General features: G+C 37.0%; 1 protein-coding gene and 2 non-coding genes across 3 annotated transcripts; all 3 read right to left on the bottom strand.

Moving 5' to 3' along the window:
- Nucleotides 1-2,960: 2,960 nt before the first annotated feature.
- snrpf (small nuclear ribonucleoprotein polypeptide F) lies at nt 2,961-5,935 on the bottom strand. Its single transcript, XM_015607464.3, has 4 exons — nt 5,769-5,935; nt 5,159-5,284; nt 3,544-3,608; nt 2,961-3,189 (listed from the first exon to the last, which is right to left on the bottom strand). The coding sequence occupies exons 1-4, from the start codon at nt 5,769-5,771 to the stop codon at nt 3,123-3,125; spliced, it is 261 nt and encodes an 86-aa protein (XP_015462950.1). The 5' UTR covers nt 5,772-5,935; the 3' UTR covers nt 2,961-3,122.
- A 1,290-nt stretch (nt 5,936-7,225) lies between these two features.
- On the bottom strand, nt 7,226-7,298 carry trnar-ccg (transfer RNA arginine (anticodon CCG)). Its single transcript has one exon. It is a non-coding gene; the product is annotated as a tRNA-Arg (tRNA).
- Nucleotides 7,299-9,184: 1,886 nt separating this feature from the next.
- Nucleotides 9,185-9,257, bottom strand: trnar-ccg (transfer RNA arginine (anticodon CCG)). The gene has a single exon. It is a non-coding gene; the product is annotated as a tRNA-Arg (tRNA).
- Between the last annotated feature and the right edge of the window lie 7,243 nt (nt 9,258-16,500).

The following is a 16,500-nucleotide window of genomic DNA, read 5'->3' as shown; positions in this document are numbered from 1 at the left end:
AGACAGGTAACTGGTCAGTGGTCTTGGTGGGAGGAAGTCTGAGTTTAAAAAAAATGTTTAAACCAGTCAGGCTCTAACTCTGTGAATCCAAATACCCATGCTGCTTTTAAAGACACTGAATGGCACTAGAGAACTGTGTTAATGGCCAAAATGACAGCCTCTTCTTTTTGAGTACACATTTGAGATTGAGTTTTATTAGGACCACTGTGCTAAAACAGGGTGCAACCTGTTTTGTATCTCACAAAACCTTAAATTCTGCCCGAGACCAGCTGGAGGAGGTGGTCTTGATTCGTTTCAAAATGAACTCTTGTGGCTTGTGGTGAGAATGTGATCTGGTGTCAATAGAACCCAGCTTTCAAATATACTCCTTTTATTTGATCTAAACTGCTAAGGTACTGATATATTAGCCAGATAACGCCAACTATCACAGCTATGAACAAACACTGTCTGTTTCATGTTTACACACTGAGTGTGGTATATTCTGCGTTCACTGCTCGCAGCCACATGACTGTTTACATGCACCTCAGCACTACACGTTCTATTAAAAACACTGTTTGAAAGCGCATCGTTTCAGGGTTTAGTGTTAAAGCGGCTTCTCTATGTACAGATATACACAATGGAACACAGAATTTTCTCGCTATATTTACTTTCTTGCTCCCACGCCACACAGCTTTGACCAATATGCTCACATGCTCACAATGTGCTCACATGCTTTATTGGTGCTTATTTTGATGCCTTTATATGTTTGTGCCTGTGTATAACCAAACCAAATAGAGGGAGAAGTAGTCATTAGAAGAAGTGTCTACAACACATTCCACACTTTGAAACGTTGCAAAGATGCTGGTATCGAATTTTGCCCGTAATATCTGGATCCAAGCATACCCTATTGAGGATGATCAAGCTGACCAAGCTAGTGTATACCAGCATGACCAGGCTTGATCATGGTTATTTTTTTTTTTTAATATTTACATTTTATTTGGGAAAGAAAAAGATTACAAAGATTTTACATTTTCACATCCCATCAGAGAAAACCTCTGGTACATTAATACAAAGCATTTCCCTATACTTCAAGGATTATAAGACTTATATACATAAATGTAAAGAAATACAAACACACAAAAAAAAAAAAAAAAAAAACACCCTACACACATCCAAGGAGGTTTTGTTATACATGCGTACTCCACTTAAGTATTGCATCATTAAATATGGTGGTATTATTACTAAGACCAATAATAATTTGGTCTTATTGGTTCAATGTACTCAATGAATCGTTTCCATATCCTATTAAATTTACCAGAGTTTAACCATCTTCTTGTTGTCGCTTTCTTGCTGGCTGCTAGGAGAACAAGCATTAGTTTCCTATCCTTTTCATTAAGTTTTAAAGTAGAGATATTACCCAGGTACAGGACTTCGCACATTAGCGAGATTTCACACTATAAAATTTGTTCCAAATTCCAGCGTATGTCATTCCAATATGACACAAGAATTTTAAAATTCCAAAATATATGAGGTTGATTGGCATCCTTTTGCCCACATCTCCAGCATTCTGTACCAGTGTCCAGATGTTGTTTTTGCAAAGGGGAAATAAAATACCGCATGATGTTCTTCCAGTTAAATTCAATCCACATGGCTGAGCGAGTTACTTCCATCGTAATTCGCATATCCTGTGCCATCCATCCTCACTAATAGAAAAATTACCTTCTCTCTCCCATTTCTCCTTAACATATAGTGTATTATCAAATTTGGCCTGCTGAAAACCATTGTACATCCTAGAAATTATTTTATTACTTATACCTGAATCATTTGCTGATAAGAATAATTTAAAAATTCCCTCCTCTCTTTTTTCTATTAATTTTGGCATGCTTTGATCGAAATAATGTCGTACCTGTAAGTATCTATAGAAGTCATCCCGCTCAAGACCGTGCTTTAGTTGTAATGAGTTAAAACTCATAAAAGGTTCCTTTGTCCAAAAAGGTAAAATATTTTTTTGATTCAAAGTCTAAATCGATAATCAAGCCCATGTGGAAAGAAGTCTATATCAAATGCACACCATCTTAGCATTCTAGATGATTTTTGTATATTATATACTCTGGCTACCTCACGCCATGTTTTCAATGCAACATTTATCCAAGGATTATTTTCATCAATTAACTTACTTTCCTATTTTCATCAGCAATTAAAGCTGCTATTGGTCCTATCTGAATCAATGATCTCTCAATTTCAATCCATCTTGATGAATACATTGGGCTACACCAACAAACTATTGGTCTTAATTGAGCTGCATGGTAATAGTCCCGTAAGCAAGGGAGGTTCAGTCCTCCTCTGTCTTTCTCAGAATCATTGTTTTAAATCTGATCCTAGGTTTTTTCCCGTTCCACAAAAATATTGATATTAACTTATTCCATTCATCAAACTGTTGGCATGGAACCTCCACTGGTAGAGTTTGAAAGAGGTAGAGCAGTTTTGGCAACATATTCATTTTAATAGCCTCCACTCTAGAATGTAAGCCTAAATAAGGCACAGTATTCCATCTCTGTATATCTAACTTTATACTTGCATTTATGGGTAGGAAATTTAGGCTGTATAATTTAGAGATGTCCTTAGGTAAATGGCTTGATCATGGTTAAACACCAAGACCACCTCAGTCCAACATAAAATGCTGTTAGACATAATATTGGCTTGAAGAAAGTGAATTATAATATTATATTATATTAGAATATAATAGCAAAACATATTAGAAAAAATAGCAAATCTACCTAAAGCTAACTTTAAACTTGACAATTTTAATTGTGATTGTAGCTTGCCTGAGGCTCATGTATAGCAATAAACTTCCATTAAATGTTAAATATTAGCCCCACAGATATAGTAAAAGTATACATACATTGTATTTTACCCTAACCCATTTGTAGTTTAAACGAAAACATCCATACATCTTGAAATAAATTTGGAACACAAGCAAATACAAAATGCATAATTTTATTTGCACACTTGTGCCATCATAATTATGCTTCTATAGTGTACAAAACATTTTAACACATGAATTACAAAAGGGGGAGAAAAAAAAACAATGTTTCACATACAACTAAAACTAAATTATACATCTTTAACTGTAAGCATACTCCTCATTCCCTCATCTCCCCATCTTCTTCCTCCTCTTCTACACCTCTTATATACAAAACATTGTTACACCTGTGAAGGACAAGAAAACAATTAGTTAATTTACATTCTCTCCCCAGTTTACAGATAATTAATTAGTACAGATCTTATATCTCTGTTCCTGGTACATCTGACACAGTTCTATTCATTATACATTTCACAATAATTTGTTTTTGGAAACAGAACCAAAACAATGGATTGGCTCAGGCCAAATTGCTATCTAGCAAACAATTAACATAAAACAGGTTGAGGTTAAAGAAATGCACAATCAACTTAAGAATAAGAGATACATTTTCCACATTGATTGACTGTTGTAGCGAACAAATGCACTACAGTGGTTATATTGTATATGCACTATGCAGCAATATCATCAGTACAGCCACTCACCTGACAAGCACCTCGCCAAGGTGACCTGCTAAAGCTCCATCCACATACTCCTCTGTGTTTGCCAACTAAAGACAAAAATAGAAATATGTTGAATAATTGTAATGTTTATCTACTAAACTAAGCACTTTTTAACTGTCACAATTATGCCCTTGAAGTCATTATAAATACGTAAGATGTTTTTTTTTACTCTGAAGTAAAGCGAAATACACTCTAATCAAATGTACAATCAGTGTTCTTAAAGAATTGAAGGCATACTCAAATAGGTTTAAAAAAAAATACTGTAGGAAAAAAGTATGATAAGAATCTTATTGCCAACCTCTAAAGCATACTGTCAACTCCTGGCACACAATAAGTAAACAAACTTAAGATTTAAGAGTCAAATTAAGAGAACAATGTAAACTGTAGACACTCAAATTTACTCAATACTTCCATTATGGTAACCATAGTTGAACAGCCAAGACATGTTTGATGCCTGAAGTTTGCTTTGCTAGATTTGCTGCTCACCAGCAGAGACACTTATTTCACCCACTACCACAACATTGTGAGGGTGAATAATGCTCTACTATAGGGGTGAATAAAAAAAAAATACCATGAAATACTGTGATATTATTTTAGGGCCATATCACCATATGGCCCTAAAATAATATCACAGTATTTCATGGTATTTTCGCGATAACGATACTCTTGGCGATATAACGAAATACTGAATTTAAAAAATGATTTCAAGAATACACTAATGCACCAAAATAAATATTAAATTTTCTTATTGCACGTGATATGATATGGCACACCCTTAACTGAGATTTTAAAAAATACCAGAAATTACTCAGATTTGTAACAGAAGTCAATGATCCAGAATGTCACGGTACTAATAATGCGTTCTACACATCTCAATATATCCAGGATTAAAGTAAAATAAATGACACTGGACAGATATAATCTGTCTCTACTAGAAATAAAATGGAAAATGAGAACAGTGTGAATTTTCTTTTGCTAAAAACAGCATAAAAGTAGTACCCTGATGTGATAATTGGGGGTGGGTGATATGGCACGATATTTCAGGGTATAATATCGCTCACAATATCGTATTATCGCGTGCGAAACGATATGGCACACCTCTACTAGTAGAAGAGCCCCAACTACCCAACATAACAAATTAGCGGGTGAAGATTCAGTGTTACAAATGTAAATAATTACGTAAATGGCAGTTCATAATAAAAGCAATAAAACTACTCACCCCGCTTCCCTGAACTGTATCATAATATATAGAATCAGGCTTTCCAAATCCTACCGAGACTTCTGCCGCGAGAATTTTCAAATATGGCGTTTTTTCTCGTATTTTTAAATACGTTAAATATACACCGCGGTAGCGCGGTTTCACATGGTAGCACAACTCGTCAAAACACCGGCTCTTTTTAGTGAGCCGAACCAAAAGAACCGATTCTCTAGCTAAAAAGAGTCGGAATTTCGAATCACTAACACAAACTCCAAAATAATCCTACACCAAGAAGGGTAACAAAAACATGCTGGAGATATTGTATAGCTAGACAATTATTCTCTAAATTACTGTACATCAGTTATGGACCAGGGTAAAGTGTATTTAGAATAACGTTACCTGCATGTTCATGTATCCATCCACTGATACCAGGTAACCCTTGTACTCCATACCCCACTTCAGCTTCACCATCACGGGCTTTCCGGTCAGACCGTTCAGGAACGGCTTCGGGTTCAGCGGTAAACTCTGTGGAACAGAAGGGGAGTACAGCGGTTCAGTCTATAGTTAATAAACATAGTGGGGCTTTACTCCAGCAGACTGAGCAAGCTGTAGTAGCTAGCTAACGCTAACACTAGCTTCGCTAAAGTTCATTCACGAACACTACGTTTCTCTAACGTAAGTTAGCTACTGCTACACAGCTAGCTAAAGCTAACTTGCTAAGACTATTACAAACTGAATATATTGTTACACAAGCAAAGACTTCAGACTTAAACCACATTCAGTTCACCCATAACACAGCATTAACTAGTGAAAGTCTCATCTGTATGGTATTTTACTTCAGTCGCTTTAAACTAACTTACTTTAAATGAATGAACTGCTGCAGCGGGTCAAAGCAACCGGTTAGCATTAGCATGCTAGCTAACCACAGCACTCAGGTCCTCATCACTGTAATCACAGTTTTAAACTAAACCCGACCGTGTGGTTAAAGGCGGTCACGCTGAGTACTCACCATGTTTAATCAAAAAATATCAGGCTTCGGAAAACCTTCAAAAGTGTTTCATTCAGACGCTTGTGTTTCAGAAGCTCACTCGCACGCCTTGCCGCCAGGAAAGGGAAGGACCACGAGTGAAGAGTCGAGCTCTGACCCGCAAACAATAGAGCCGCCCGTACCACAGCGCCCCCGCGCCGCGCCGGAGGAGCTTTACAGCGGCTACACTTCATCACGACCAACAGGGGGCGCCCGGTACAGAGTATAGAGGAGTGAAAGATAACTCACTTATTATACAGCTCTAGAACAAACATTACGAGACCTCTTCAGTTTCAGAATCGGTTTATCTGATTTTTCTATTTATAGGTATATGTTTCAGTAAAATGAACATTGTTGTTTTATTCTATAAACTACGGACAACATTTCTCCCAAATTCCAAATAAATTATCGTAATTTACAGCATTTATTTGCAAAAAATGAGAAATGGCTGAAATAACAAAAAAGATGCAGAGCTTTCAGAACTCAAATAATGCAAAGAAAACAAGTTCATATTCATAAAGTTAAAGTGGAATAATTCTTCTCCACCAGTCTTACACACTGCTTTTAGATAACTTTATGCCACTCCTGGAGCAAAAAGTTCAAGCAGTTCAGCTCGGTTTGATAAGCTTTGGCTTGTTATAAGGTTTTCAGTTTGGTAAAATCAAAGAAACCCATCATTTTTAAGTGGTTTCTTTTTTTTCCAGAGCTGTATATCTGCAGTGAACGGAGCCACATGACAGGGCACGAGGGAAAACATTACATTGGATTTTACATGGGTGACAGGGGGAGAGGAAAGTCGTCTGAGTTTTTTTCTTAGATTAATAAATTAGATAAAAATATATAATACTTTACTGTACATTCCCACTCCTGCACACTATTAACACTTACATACAGCAGTATTTTGTATATATCCTATAAGGTATAGTTTATTTTTCAAGCCTCAGTTAGCATTTTCTATAGTTTTAGGTTTCTCACGGTGCTTGTACTATCTATCTATCTATCTATCTATCTATCTATCTATCTATCTATCTATCTATCTATCTATCTATCTATCTATCTATCTATCTATCTATCTATCTATCTATCTATCTAATGTTGTTCTCTTCAACCGCATTACCCGCTCTGGCCTTTAGATGGCACTGCCATTCAAAAAAATGAATTCGCCGTTCAACATTTTTATTATTATTTTAAAACTCAGTCCCAAAGGCAAAGTGAGTAAATAAAGACTAAATAACAAAATGCTTAATTTACGGTTTTACAGTAGGGACATTTACGAGATGCATTATGCTGGGTAGTACTTATGAAGAATCTAAAGCCACCTACTTAGCCTGGTAATTACGTGAGGAGTTGAATCAGGTGTGCTTGAGTAGTCCACCTTCCGAACACTGGAGGGTGACCCTCCAGGTCTAGAGCTGCACTACTTTTGGGAACTTAAACAACGACCCAGATGGGACTCAAACCCACAATCCCCAGCTCCGGAGGCTGATGCCTTATCCATTAGGCCACTGGGCCACAAACACAGTGTGTTTCACTGCCCCTTAAGGCTAAAACCTTTTCAAACAACTATTTTATGAAAATAATGTAATATCTTATCTTATTGTTTCATGTAATGGGACAGTTATTAAGATATTTTAGTGCTACTTGTATCATGTATGTTTGAATATGAAAATTATTTATAATCATACATTTAAATGGCTTAAATGTAATTCCCAGCACATTTCAATCTTGTTTACACTTGTTGGAGCACCACCTTAAATCATATACCTATCCAGTTGTTCAAATTGGTAAACCAAAAATACCACATTCATGAACATTTAAGTATTTTCCTCTTTTAAAACATGCAATTCCTGACTGGTCGAGTCACATGTGTTAGAGCAGGAAAAACACAAAAGATCAGCCCCATTAGACCTTCCATGTATTTTCCTGATCGTTTCCACAGATTACTAGTACAATTATACAGGGGACACCTTCTTAAACATGTAGTTATTTATCATTTATACGTGGCCTTCAAACACATTTCTCAGTGGTAACTTAAACAACAACCCAGATGGGATTCAAACCCACAATTTCCAGCTCCGGAGGCTGATGCCTTATCCATTAGGCCACTGGGCCACAAACACATGTTGATTCACAGCCTCTTGAGTGCAAAAACCTGTTAAAAATTATTCATTACCCTTATGCCCTTACCTTGTACTCATTATAGTCCTGCACCCTGAGGGTAAAGAGGCAAAAATTTACCCAAAATATTTTTGAGTGGGAACAACTATACAAATAAACAACGAACTGTTTAACGTTCTGTTTTACAGAAGGGACATTTAGGAGATACACTATAAAATTACTTACACTGGAAATCATTGCATGGCTGCGTCCAGAAACCCCAAAAGTGTCTCAAGAGGCTGATGCCTTATCCGTTAGGCCACTGGGCCACAAACACATGTTGATTCACAGCCTCTTGAGTGCAAAACCCATGCCAAACTATTTTTATTACCCTTATTCCATTACCATATACTCTTTTCTGCACCCTTAGGGTAAACAGGCAAAATATACATTGAAATTGAGGTTTATTGAAACAAAAAAATCTCAAAACATAAGTATTTAACCAAAATGTTTATGAGTGGGAGCAATTATACAATGAACTGTTTAATCGTCTGTTTTACAGAAAGAACATATAGAAGATAAATTATAAAAAATACACATATCATTGCATGGGTATTACTTATGATGAATCTTAAAGTGAGTTTGGCAGTTGACCTACTTAAAGCCACCTACTTTGCCTGGTAATTCACTGAGGAGTTAAATCAGGTGTGCTCTGGTCTGGAACTGTGCACCCCTGTTGGGAACCTAAACAACGACCCAGGTGGGACTCGAACCCACAATCCCCAGCTCCGGAGGCTGATGCCTTATTCATTAGGTCACCGGGCCACAATGTCTTGGTAATTAACAGCCTCTAGAGTGCCAAACCCTGTCAAGTAATTATTTTTTTCCCTTATGCTCTTACCTTATACTCTTTACAGTCCTGCACCCTAGGGTAAACGGGATAAAAGGATAAATTAAAATTGAGGTTTATTGAAACATCAATCACAACACAGAAGTATTTACCCAAAATGTTTATGAGTGGGAGCAGCAATAAAATAAAAAAATAATTACACTGGAAATCATTCCAGGGGTAGTACTTATGAAAAATCTAAAAGTGAGTTTGGTTGCTGGCCTACTTAAAACCACTGACTTTGCCTGGTAATTAACTGAGGAGTTAAGTTTGGTGTGTTTTGACTATAGTCCAAGGGCCAAAGTCTAGAACTGTTCACTCCTATGTGGAACCTAAACATCGACCCAGGTGGGACTCAAACCCACAATGGCCAGCTCCTAGAACTGTTCACTCCTATGTGGAACCTAAACATCGACCCAGGTGGGACTCGAACCCACAATCCCCAGCTCCGGAGGCTGATGCCTTATCCATTAGGCCACTGGGCCACAAAGACATGTTGATTCACAGCCTCTTGAGTCCAAAATCTTAAAAAAAAGATATTTTATTACCCTCTAATACCCTTATGTTCATATTAATGCTAGTTTTTTGAAGTATGTTTGACTGTGTATTCGAAATGTAATTTGATTTGACTTTTATTTATTTATAAGGAAAACAATTTCAGTATCTGCATATTATATTTAAGAACTAACAGTATGTTGCTGTGCAAAAAAAAAACAATTGTCTTGATTTCTGTAGATTTTTAGTTTACTACATAATTTGGACACACAAATTTTCCCTTATTTCCCTTATATGTCAACATTCCTTGATGTATGCACAAATAGAAAATCTCCAAAATTACCAAAAAAAACCTCTTTTTACATTGACTTCCATATTAAAAGTTAAGATGGTTTCACCTCTTTTCTGAAAAGTTGCTGTTTTGGAGATACTTGTTTTTATTGGACAGTAACAGTATATGGAATATATAGAACCAACAGTGAAGTTACTTTTTATCTTATGAGTTTATGAGTTTTATACGTAATTTGGAATCAGGTTTGCACCCACAATGTGACTTATTTATGTTCTAGGATACATAAGTAACACACAGATGATTGTGCTACAAGGATCTTCAGCAGCAACAAAGAGATTGTCAAAAATATGCCATTTTGATTACATTTGATAACTATAATTATACATTTATGTCATTCCAATTACATTTCAATCTGCTTTACAACTTAATGACTGAACATGAGGATTCACAGCCTCTTGAGTTCAAAGCCCTATTAAACAATCATTTATTATACTTATTAACCTTACTCTTTTCTGCACCCTGAGGATAATCTGGCATAAATCAACCCATTTATCAAAAATTCAGCATGTTTCAGGACAATCCAGAGTGCAGCATCACGTCTGGTCTTCAATCAGCCAAAATGGGCACATCACCCCACTGCTCATTGAGCTCCACTGGCTACCAGTTGATGCTCGTATCAAATTCAAAGCTCTTACAATCGCCTACAAGGTGATGACAGAACAGCTCCTTCCTACCTGAAGACAGAGCTCTTCAAAGAGCACTTACTCTCTTAACACCTATAACACACTAACTACTGCTAACCTCATTTCCTTTTCCTTTCCTCTACTCCTCTGTCCCATTATTTCCCTTTGACCTCCTTCAGGCCCTGTCTAAAGATGTTTTACCTTTAACGTCTGTTACTTTTGTACTTCATTAGTGTAAGTCACTTTGGACAAAAGCGTCTGCCAAATGTAATGTAATGTAATATAATGTTAAAAATGTAGCTCGGAATTAGATTTGGCTCTTTTACATGTTTTTTACATTGTATACTTTCCAATGACAATCTAAGACATTGTGCTGAAATACAGAAGCACTGCAGGAAGGTTATGCATAAAAGGCCAAGAGTAAACAAATTGACCAATCGGATGCTTATAAAGCCTGGTCTGAAGTGATCTTCTTAATGTCTGCATTTGAGAAGATAAGAGCTTCTGAGGTGTTCAGGTTTTAAAATATTTTTTTGTAAATTAATTTATGTTTTCAATTTTCATTTAAAAAGTACTTGTCCCTTCATCCATTTTTGTACATTTGTGACACTATATGGTTTCAAAAGGAGAATACATTTTTAAAATATGATTTCATCTATTAGAAAAGGAATCACAGTGTGCAGCACCTATATAATCAAACTTAATAACTGGTTGTGTCACTGCAACAACTTCATTTCACATTCCTGTGCAGGAATTTTGGCCCACTCTTCATTTCCGAATTGCTTTAATTTAGCCACACTGGAGGTCTTTGGAGCATGAGCTGCCTGTGTAAAGCCTTGTCACAGCATCTAAATGGGGTTCAAGTCAGGTCTTTGGCTAGGCCACTCCAGAACCTTCTTTTTGTTTCTTTTGAGCCATTCATGTGCGATTGCTCTTGTGCTTTGGGTTCACTTGATCCTTGATCAAAATTCACTTGATCAAAATTTAGGGTTCTGTAAGATGTCAAAGGCAAGTTGTAGCAAAGCTTTCATACAACATTACCTTACTATCATTTTAGGCTGCTGATACACTGTGTTCTGAGACATCTTCTTATTCTGCGTTTCTTTCAAAATAAAAAATAATCTATTCTGCTTTTGTTGGAGTAACAGTCTCTACTGTCGAGGGAAGGATTTCTACTGCTTTCCATATCATTTTTGTGAGGATTTGTTTGCATTCAGCAACAGGAGCATTAGTGAGGCCATGTTTTTGGATCAACATCCTAATTCGTTCCAAAAATATTGGAAGGAGAAATTCATACTCGATTGGCAATGCTGCTGTGAGCTGACAGGTAATGACATCACCAAGTGCAATTCAAAGCGTTGGATGTAGTAGTGTAAAAAAATTGGGAGCAATATTGTCTGTAGTTTATAGAATAAAACAACAATGATCTTTTTATTCAAACATATCAGAGAAACTGATCCAGAAACTGAGGTGGTCTCTTTTTTTTCCAGAGCTTTATACAAGGAAATATTATGCAAAAGTTGCACCATTGCAAATCTGTTGTAATGACATACTGCACTTGTTGTACTCACTTCAATCACATTTGTATTTAATCAGCTGCTAGCTAGTTCCTTCTATCTCAAGAAGCAGATCCAAATGATATTTTTCTTTAAATAAGCTGTGTGACACACAATGGACACTTGTTTGGATAAATGGAATGAAAGGAATGGTACACAGTGTTGCTTCATGATGTCCTTTCAGGTGTGTAAAGAGAATGGAAGATCTGTTGGAGGGGGTTGCTGTAGTCTGAGCACCTGACCCAAGAAAAACATCAAGAAAATGAAATGTCAGCTTCATTCCCCAATATTGGAACTTCCCTCCAATATGAGTGGGGGTGTTTGGTCTTGAAGGGGATTCCCCTGAGTAGACTTGTCACAGTTTTTGTATGCTCATCACATTCATCTTCTCTCTATCCTGAAAGTTCCCTTTTATCCACCCTGTCAAGGTGTTAAAGGCAAAAATATGCTGAAATTGCTTGTTGAAAAGCAATTTTAAACACAAAGCACAATTTACATGGTACCATATTGAGGACATTTGTCTCTTTTTTATATAAAAGTTAAAACTAGTGCTTACTTCTTGTCTAGATGTAAAAGCTATAAAAAACATCAACTTTAACTAATTCTTTTTGTGAGGTTACACATCTACCTATTCAGCCTACAGCAGTATAGCCCCGCCCATTTATACTGAAGTTAAATGAGTGTGTCACTTCTATTTTTGGAACGAGACAATTAAGATACAGAGCAGCAAATCAGAGGATATTTCCCTATACTGGATTACAGAAAGAGCTAATTTAATTGTTAGATATTACATAGGTTGGACAATTTGAGGCAAGCAAACATTTACAATATTACAATAAGTTTATTGGGAAAACGTTACAGTTGAAGGAAGGCTCAGGTTCCCTGTTGGGCCATTGCTAGCCTGGACACAAAATGAGATAAAATTGTAGAACCTGCAGATGGTTCCTTACAATAAATCTGGCAACCAAGCAAACCAAAGAAGTGTTGCAGTCTGTGGGAGGGCATTATCTTGCTGAAAAATGCCAGTTGGAAGCCCAGTCATGAAAAACACAGTTGTAACTAGGATTTTCGGCACATACTGTTGAGCTGTCATTGTCCCTCGTATTACTACTATGGGTGACTGACTGTCATATTCGATGGCTTCCTAGATTATTACACAAGCAGTGGAGGCAGTGTGTTACTCCACTCCTCCAGATATTTGTGGACATCCCCTCTAATGGATACTTTTATTATCTGTTGCTGAAAAAGATGTTCAAATATACACACACAGCTCACCTAGTGTCTGTAGAGAAGTACTGTCAGTAGAATCGGGCTCTCTGGAGCAAATGAACACGAACCTTTTGGCACCATGTTATTGATGGGACTAAGTAATTATAGATTCTAAAAACAAGTCTTTTTCAAAGTTCTAAAATATGGCTAAGTAAACTAAAAAATAACGACACTCAATTCTCAAAGAAGCCAGACGCGAAGATCGTATGAAGAGAAGATGCAGGTTCTTCTTTATTGGAGGTGTTTCCGCTTTGAAGTACAAAAAGCACACACACAAAATACAGAATTTTACAGAAATATTCATACAGAGCAGAGAGGCGTGAAATCCTATTGACCATTTACTGAGAGCTACCTATAAATCTTGTGTTCTTCTGTCCTGCTGACCTACAGACTTTTTTATATTACTCATACATTTTCTTCTTCTGTACTGCCGACAAGGATATTCCCCACTCTAGACTCTTTGGCTTTAAAACCCAAAAAGATGTCACCTGTTTTGGTGCTACATGAAACTTTTTTTGACCTACAACTAGGGCTGCCACGATTAGTCGACTAGTCACGATTATGTCGACTATTAAAATAGTCGACGACTAATTTAATAGTCGATTAGTCGTTTTTTTTTTTTTCTTTGTTTTTCTCTCCAAACTGCTGCGACTGCCTTTCTGTCCTGGACGCACATGCGCAGTAGTGGAAACCGGGGTAGGTAGTGGACGACATCTCAGGACATTATACAGACAGGCTCTGGTTTCATGGCTACCCCGCTACAGAACTCAAAAGTGTGGGATCACCAAGAAAATAAAAGTGAAACGCGTGCAATGCAATATCTGCAATGAAGAACTTGCCTTCCTCGGCAGCACAACCGCGATGCACGAGCACCTGAAAAGGAAGGCATGTTGTGGCTGATTAAATGACGAAGAAGCTAAATTGCTATTTAGCTGCTAAAATTAGCGTAAACAGAGCGTTAACTTAGTACTTAACTTACTCATCTTGATAGCTTTAAAACAGAGGTCACTAATAGGCGGACCGCGATCCGGATCCGGACCCAGACGTTGTCACAAATGCCGTCCCAAACCGATAAACTACAGAGAAGGATTTCATTCTGACAGTGGCTTCTGTTTTCAGTGCTTTTCGGTGCAGTAAACTCACAGATCAGTCATGTGTGGTGTAAAATCACCAAACGCTCTCCTCTGCCAATCAGATCTGTGCAGACCGCTGCCCTGTGTACGGTAATGTACACAATATCTGGACAGAGAGGCATTTTTTATTAATATACTTTTTTTTCATAATAGTTCAAACAACCTCACGGTTGAGATGTTTCATAAATGCCAGTGCCTTATCCTTATTTTACACAGTTGTTTACACTTTATGCTAAACAGTAAAATAATTGTCTGTTACAACAAGCTGCATATTTCATTAAAGGTTTAATGAACTATGATTGTTGTATGAATTGTTTTTATTTTTAGTTAGCATATAGCTGAAATCTAATGTTGGTTGTATAATAGCAGCTGCATTCTATTGTGATAAACTGTGTTTTATATTCAATTAACGTATGATCCGATTAGTCGACTAATCATAAAAAATAATCGGTGATTAGTCGACTATAAAAATAATCGTTTGTGGCAGCCCTACCTACAACCTTAATGAGCACAAAATGTATAACCCACAACCTTAACTATCACAAAACCCATTTTGGCTGGAGAAGCTTTTCAACTTTAACGCTGAGGTCAGACTGTTCAGAAAAACATATAATTGTATACCTTATTAATGGCAAATTTCCACTTATATATATAATAAGCAAAGCATCCAATTATACTGAATTAAAAAGAACGCTTGGAAACATTGAGAATGGGGTTGTGGTCATCAAACATCCTGAGCTCACTAATGCTCTGGTCACTAATTGCAATCAAATCCTTACAGCAATAGTCCTAAATCAAGTAGAACGTTTTTCTTGGACAATATAAAAAGTTATTTTTTACAAGCGCTAGATAAACCCTTTTTAAGACCTGATTTTGGAAGAATATGAATAAGGAATGAACAGATGTCTCAATATTTTTCCCCTATATAATGTGTGAAACACACTAATACCTACTGTATGAGGTGTATAATCATAAAGTGTTGCTAAGTGGTTGATAGCCAGGTGTCATATCTGATGTGGTTACTAAGGTGTTGTTAGGCTGTTGCAACACCAAGTTGTCTAATGCATACTGTATGAGGTGTATAATCATGTATCCAGAGACAAAATGTATTTATTTATTCTTATTTATTCATTAAGTGCAGGGCAGGAATACCCCTGGATAGGCCAGCAATCTATCACAGTGTACCACACACACCAAAGAGGGCAAGTTAGCAAAGCCATCTCATCTATGATGTGTTTTTGGGACCTGTGCGACACACACTACCTGCAGCACCACTGTGAAGGCTTTAAAAACAACTAATAATAAAATAAATATTGAACACTTCAGCTTCTAAAATAAACAATTCATAGTATAATTAATTAAACTAGAGGAAGGTATGTGGGCTCCTAATCTTAAGTGCTTTTAAAATATTTCATTCTTGAGGAATAAGAGCCAACGATTAGTTTCTAAAAGCGGATGATTCCGGGGTTTGCTTGAAGGCAGTCTGCAAATCCTCACTAACGGATTAGGAACGGAAATCTTTTCACCCAGCCGCATTCCACACTACCAGGAAAAGTTCAGTGAACGGCTGCGGTTTATCCGCTCACGCTTCTCCACAGCCCCCTTACCACCTTCAAAGCCCACACAGTCGACAACATCCCTCACTCTCACATGAAGAAAACGGAAGAGAAAAGCCAAACACTCACTGAAACACACCTCCTATACACTCCCACTGAAACACACATCCAACACACTCTCATTAATGCACACCTCCAACACATTCCTACTAAAACACACCAGCTAATACACCTCTTCACCTCTTCACACCAGATAGTTCCACTGTAAGAAAACACTATATAACTTCTAAATTTCCCTTAGTTTATAGATATAGGAGTCCCTTAGAGTCTTACAGTACCTGTAATAACAAACTGCAGCATTTTTTTCTTAAACTAGTACCTTCAAAATCATTGTAATGCTGTGCTAACTTGAAACAGGAGGAATGAAGTTTCTATTATTGCTGTGCCGGACTCAGTACATTACTAACTACACTTTGAAACTCTGGTGAAGCAGGCAGGGCAATGCTTACAAGAGGTGTGTAACAGTGTAATTTGAGTCATATTTGTGAAAAATCCTGCAATGTAACTTTACATTGGCTTTCCAGATGCTGTTTTTAACGTTTAGTACTTTTTGGTTCTATTTTGCTCAGCTTGTCCAGAAATGCATGTGTGGTGGTGGCTCAAAGTGCCCACTACATTTCCTGATTTATCAGTACTTTTGGGTTTTAGACCACCCAAAATTATTGTGTTGAGCAATTGAACATT

This window comes from Astyanax mexicanus, chromosome 8, assembly GCF_023375975.1.
Source record: "Astyanax mexicanus isolate ESR-SI-001 chromosome 8, AstMex3_surface, whole genome shotgun sequence".
In the NCBI taxonomy this organism is placed as follows: domain Eukaryota; kingdom Metazoa; phylum Chordata; class Actinopteri; order Characiformes; family Acestrorhamphidae; genus Astyanax; species Astyanax mexicanus.
This window is presented reverse-complemented; position numbering and strand designations above follow the sequence as displayed.

Bases quoted from the DNA above. Each gene is read 5' to 3' on its own strand.
- snrpf (XM_015607464.3), bottom strand. The intron at 3,609-5,158 runs GTAACGTTATTC...TTTTGTCTTTAG, and splicing joins ATGGATACATGAACATGCAG to TTGGCAAACACAGAGGAGTA. The intron at 3,190-3,543 runs GTGAGTGGCTGT...TGTCCTTCACAG, and splicing joins CTTGGCGAGGTGCTTGTCAG to GTGTAACAATGTTTTGTATA.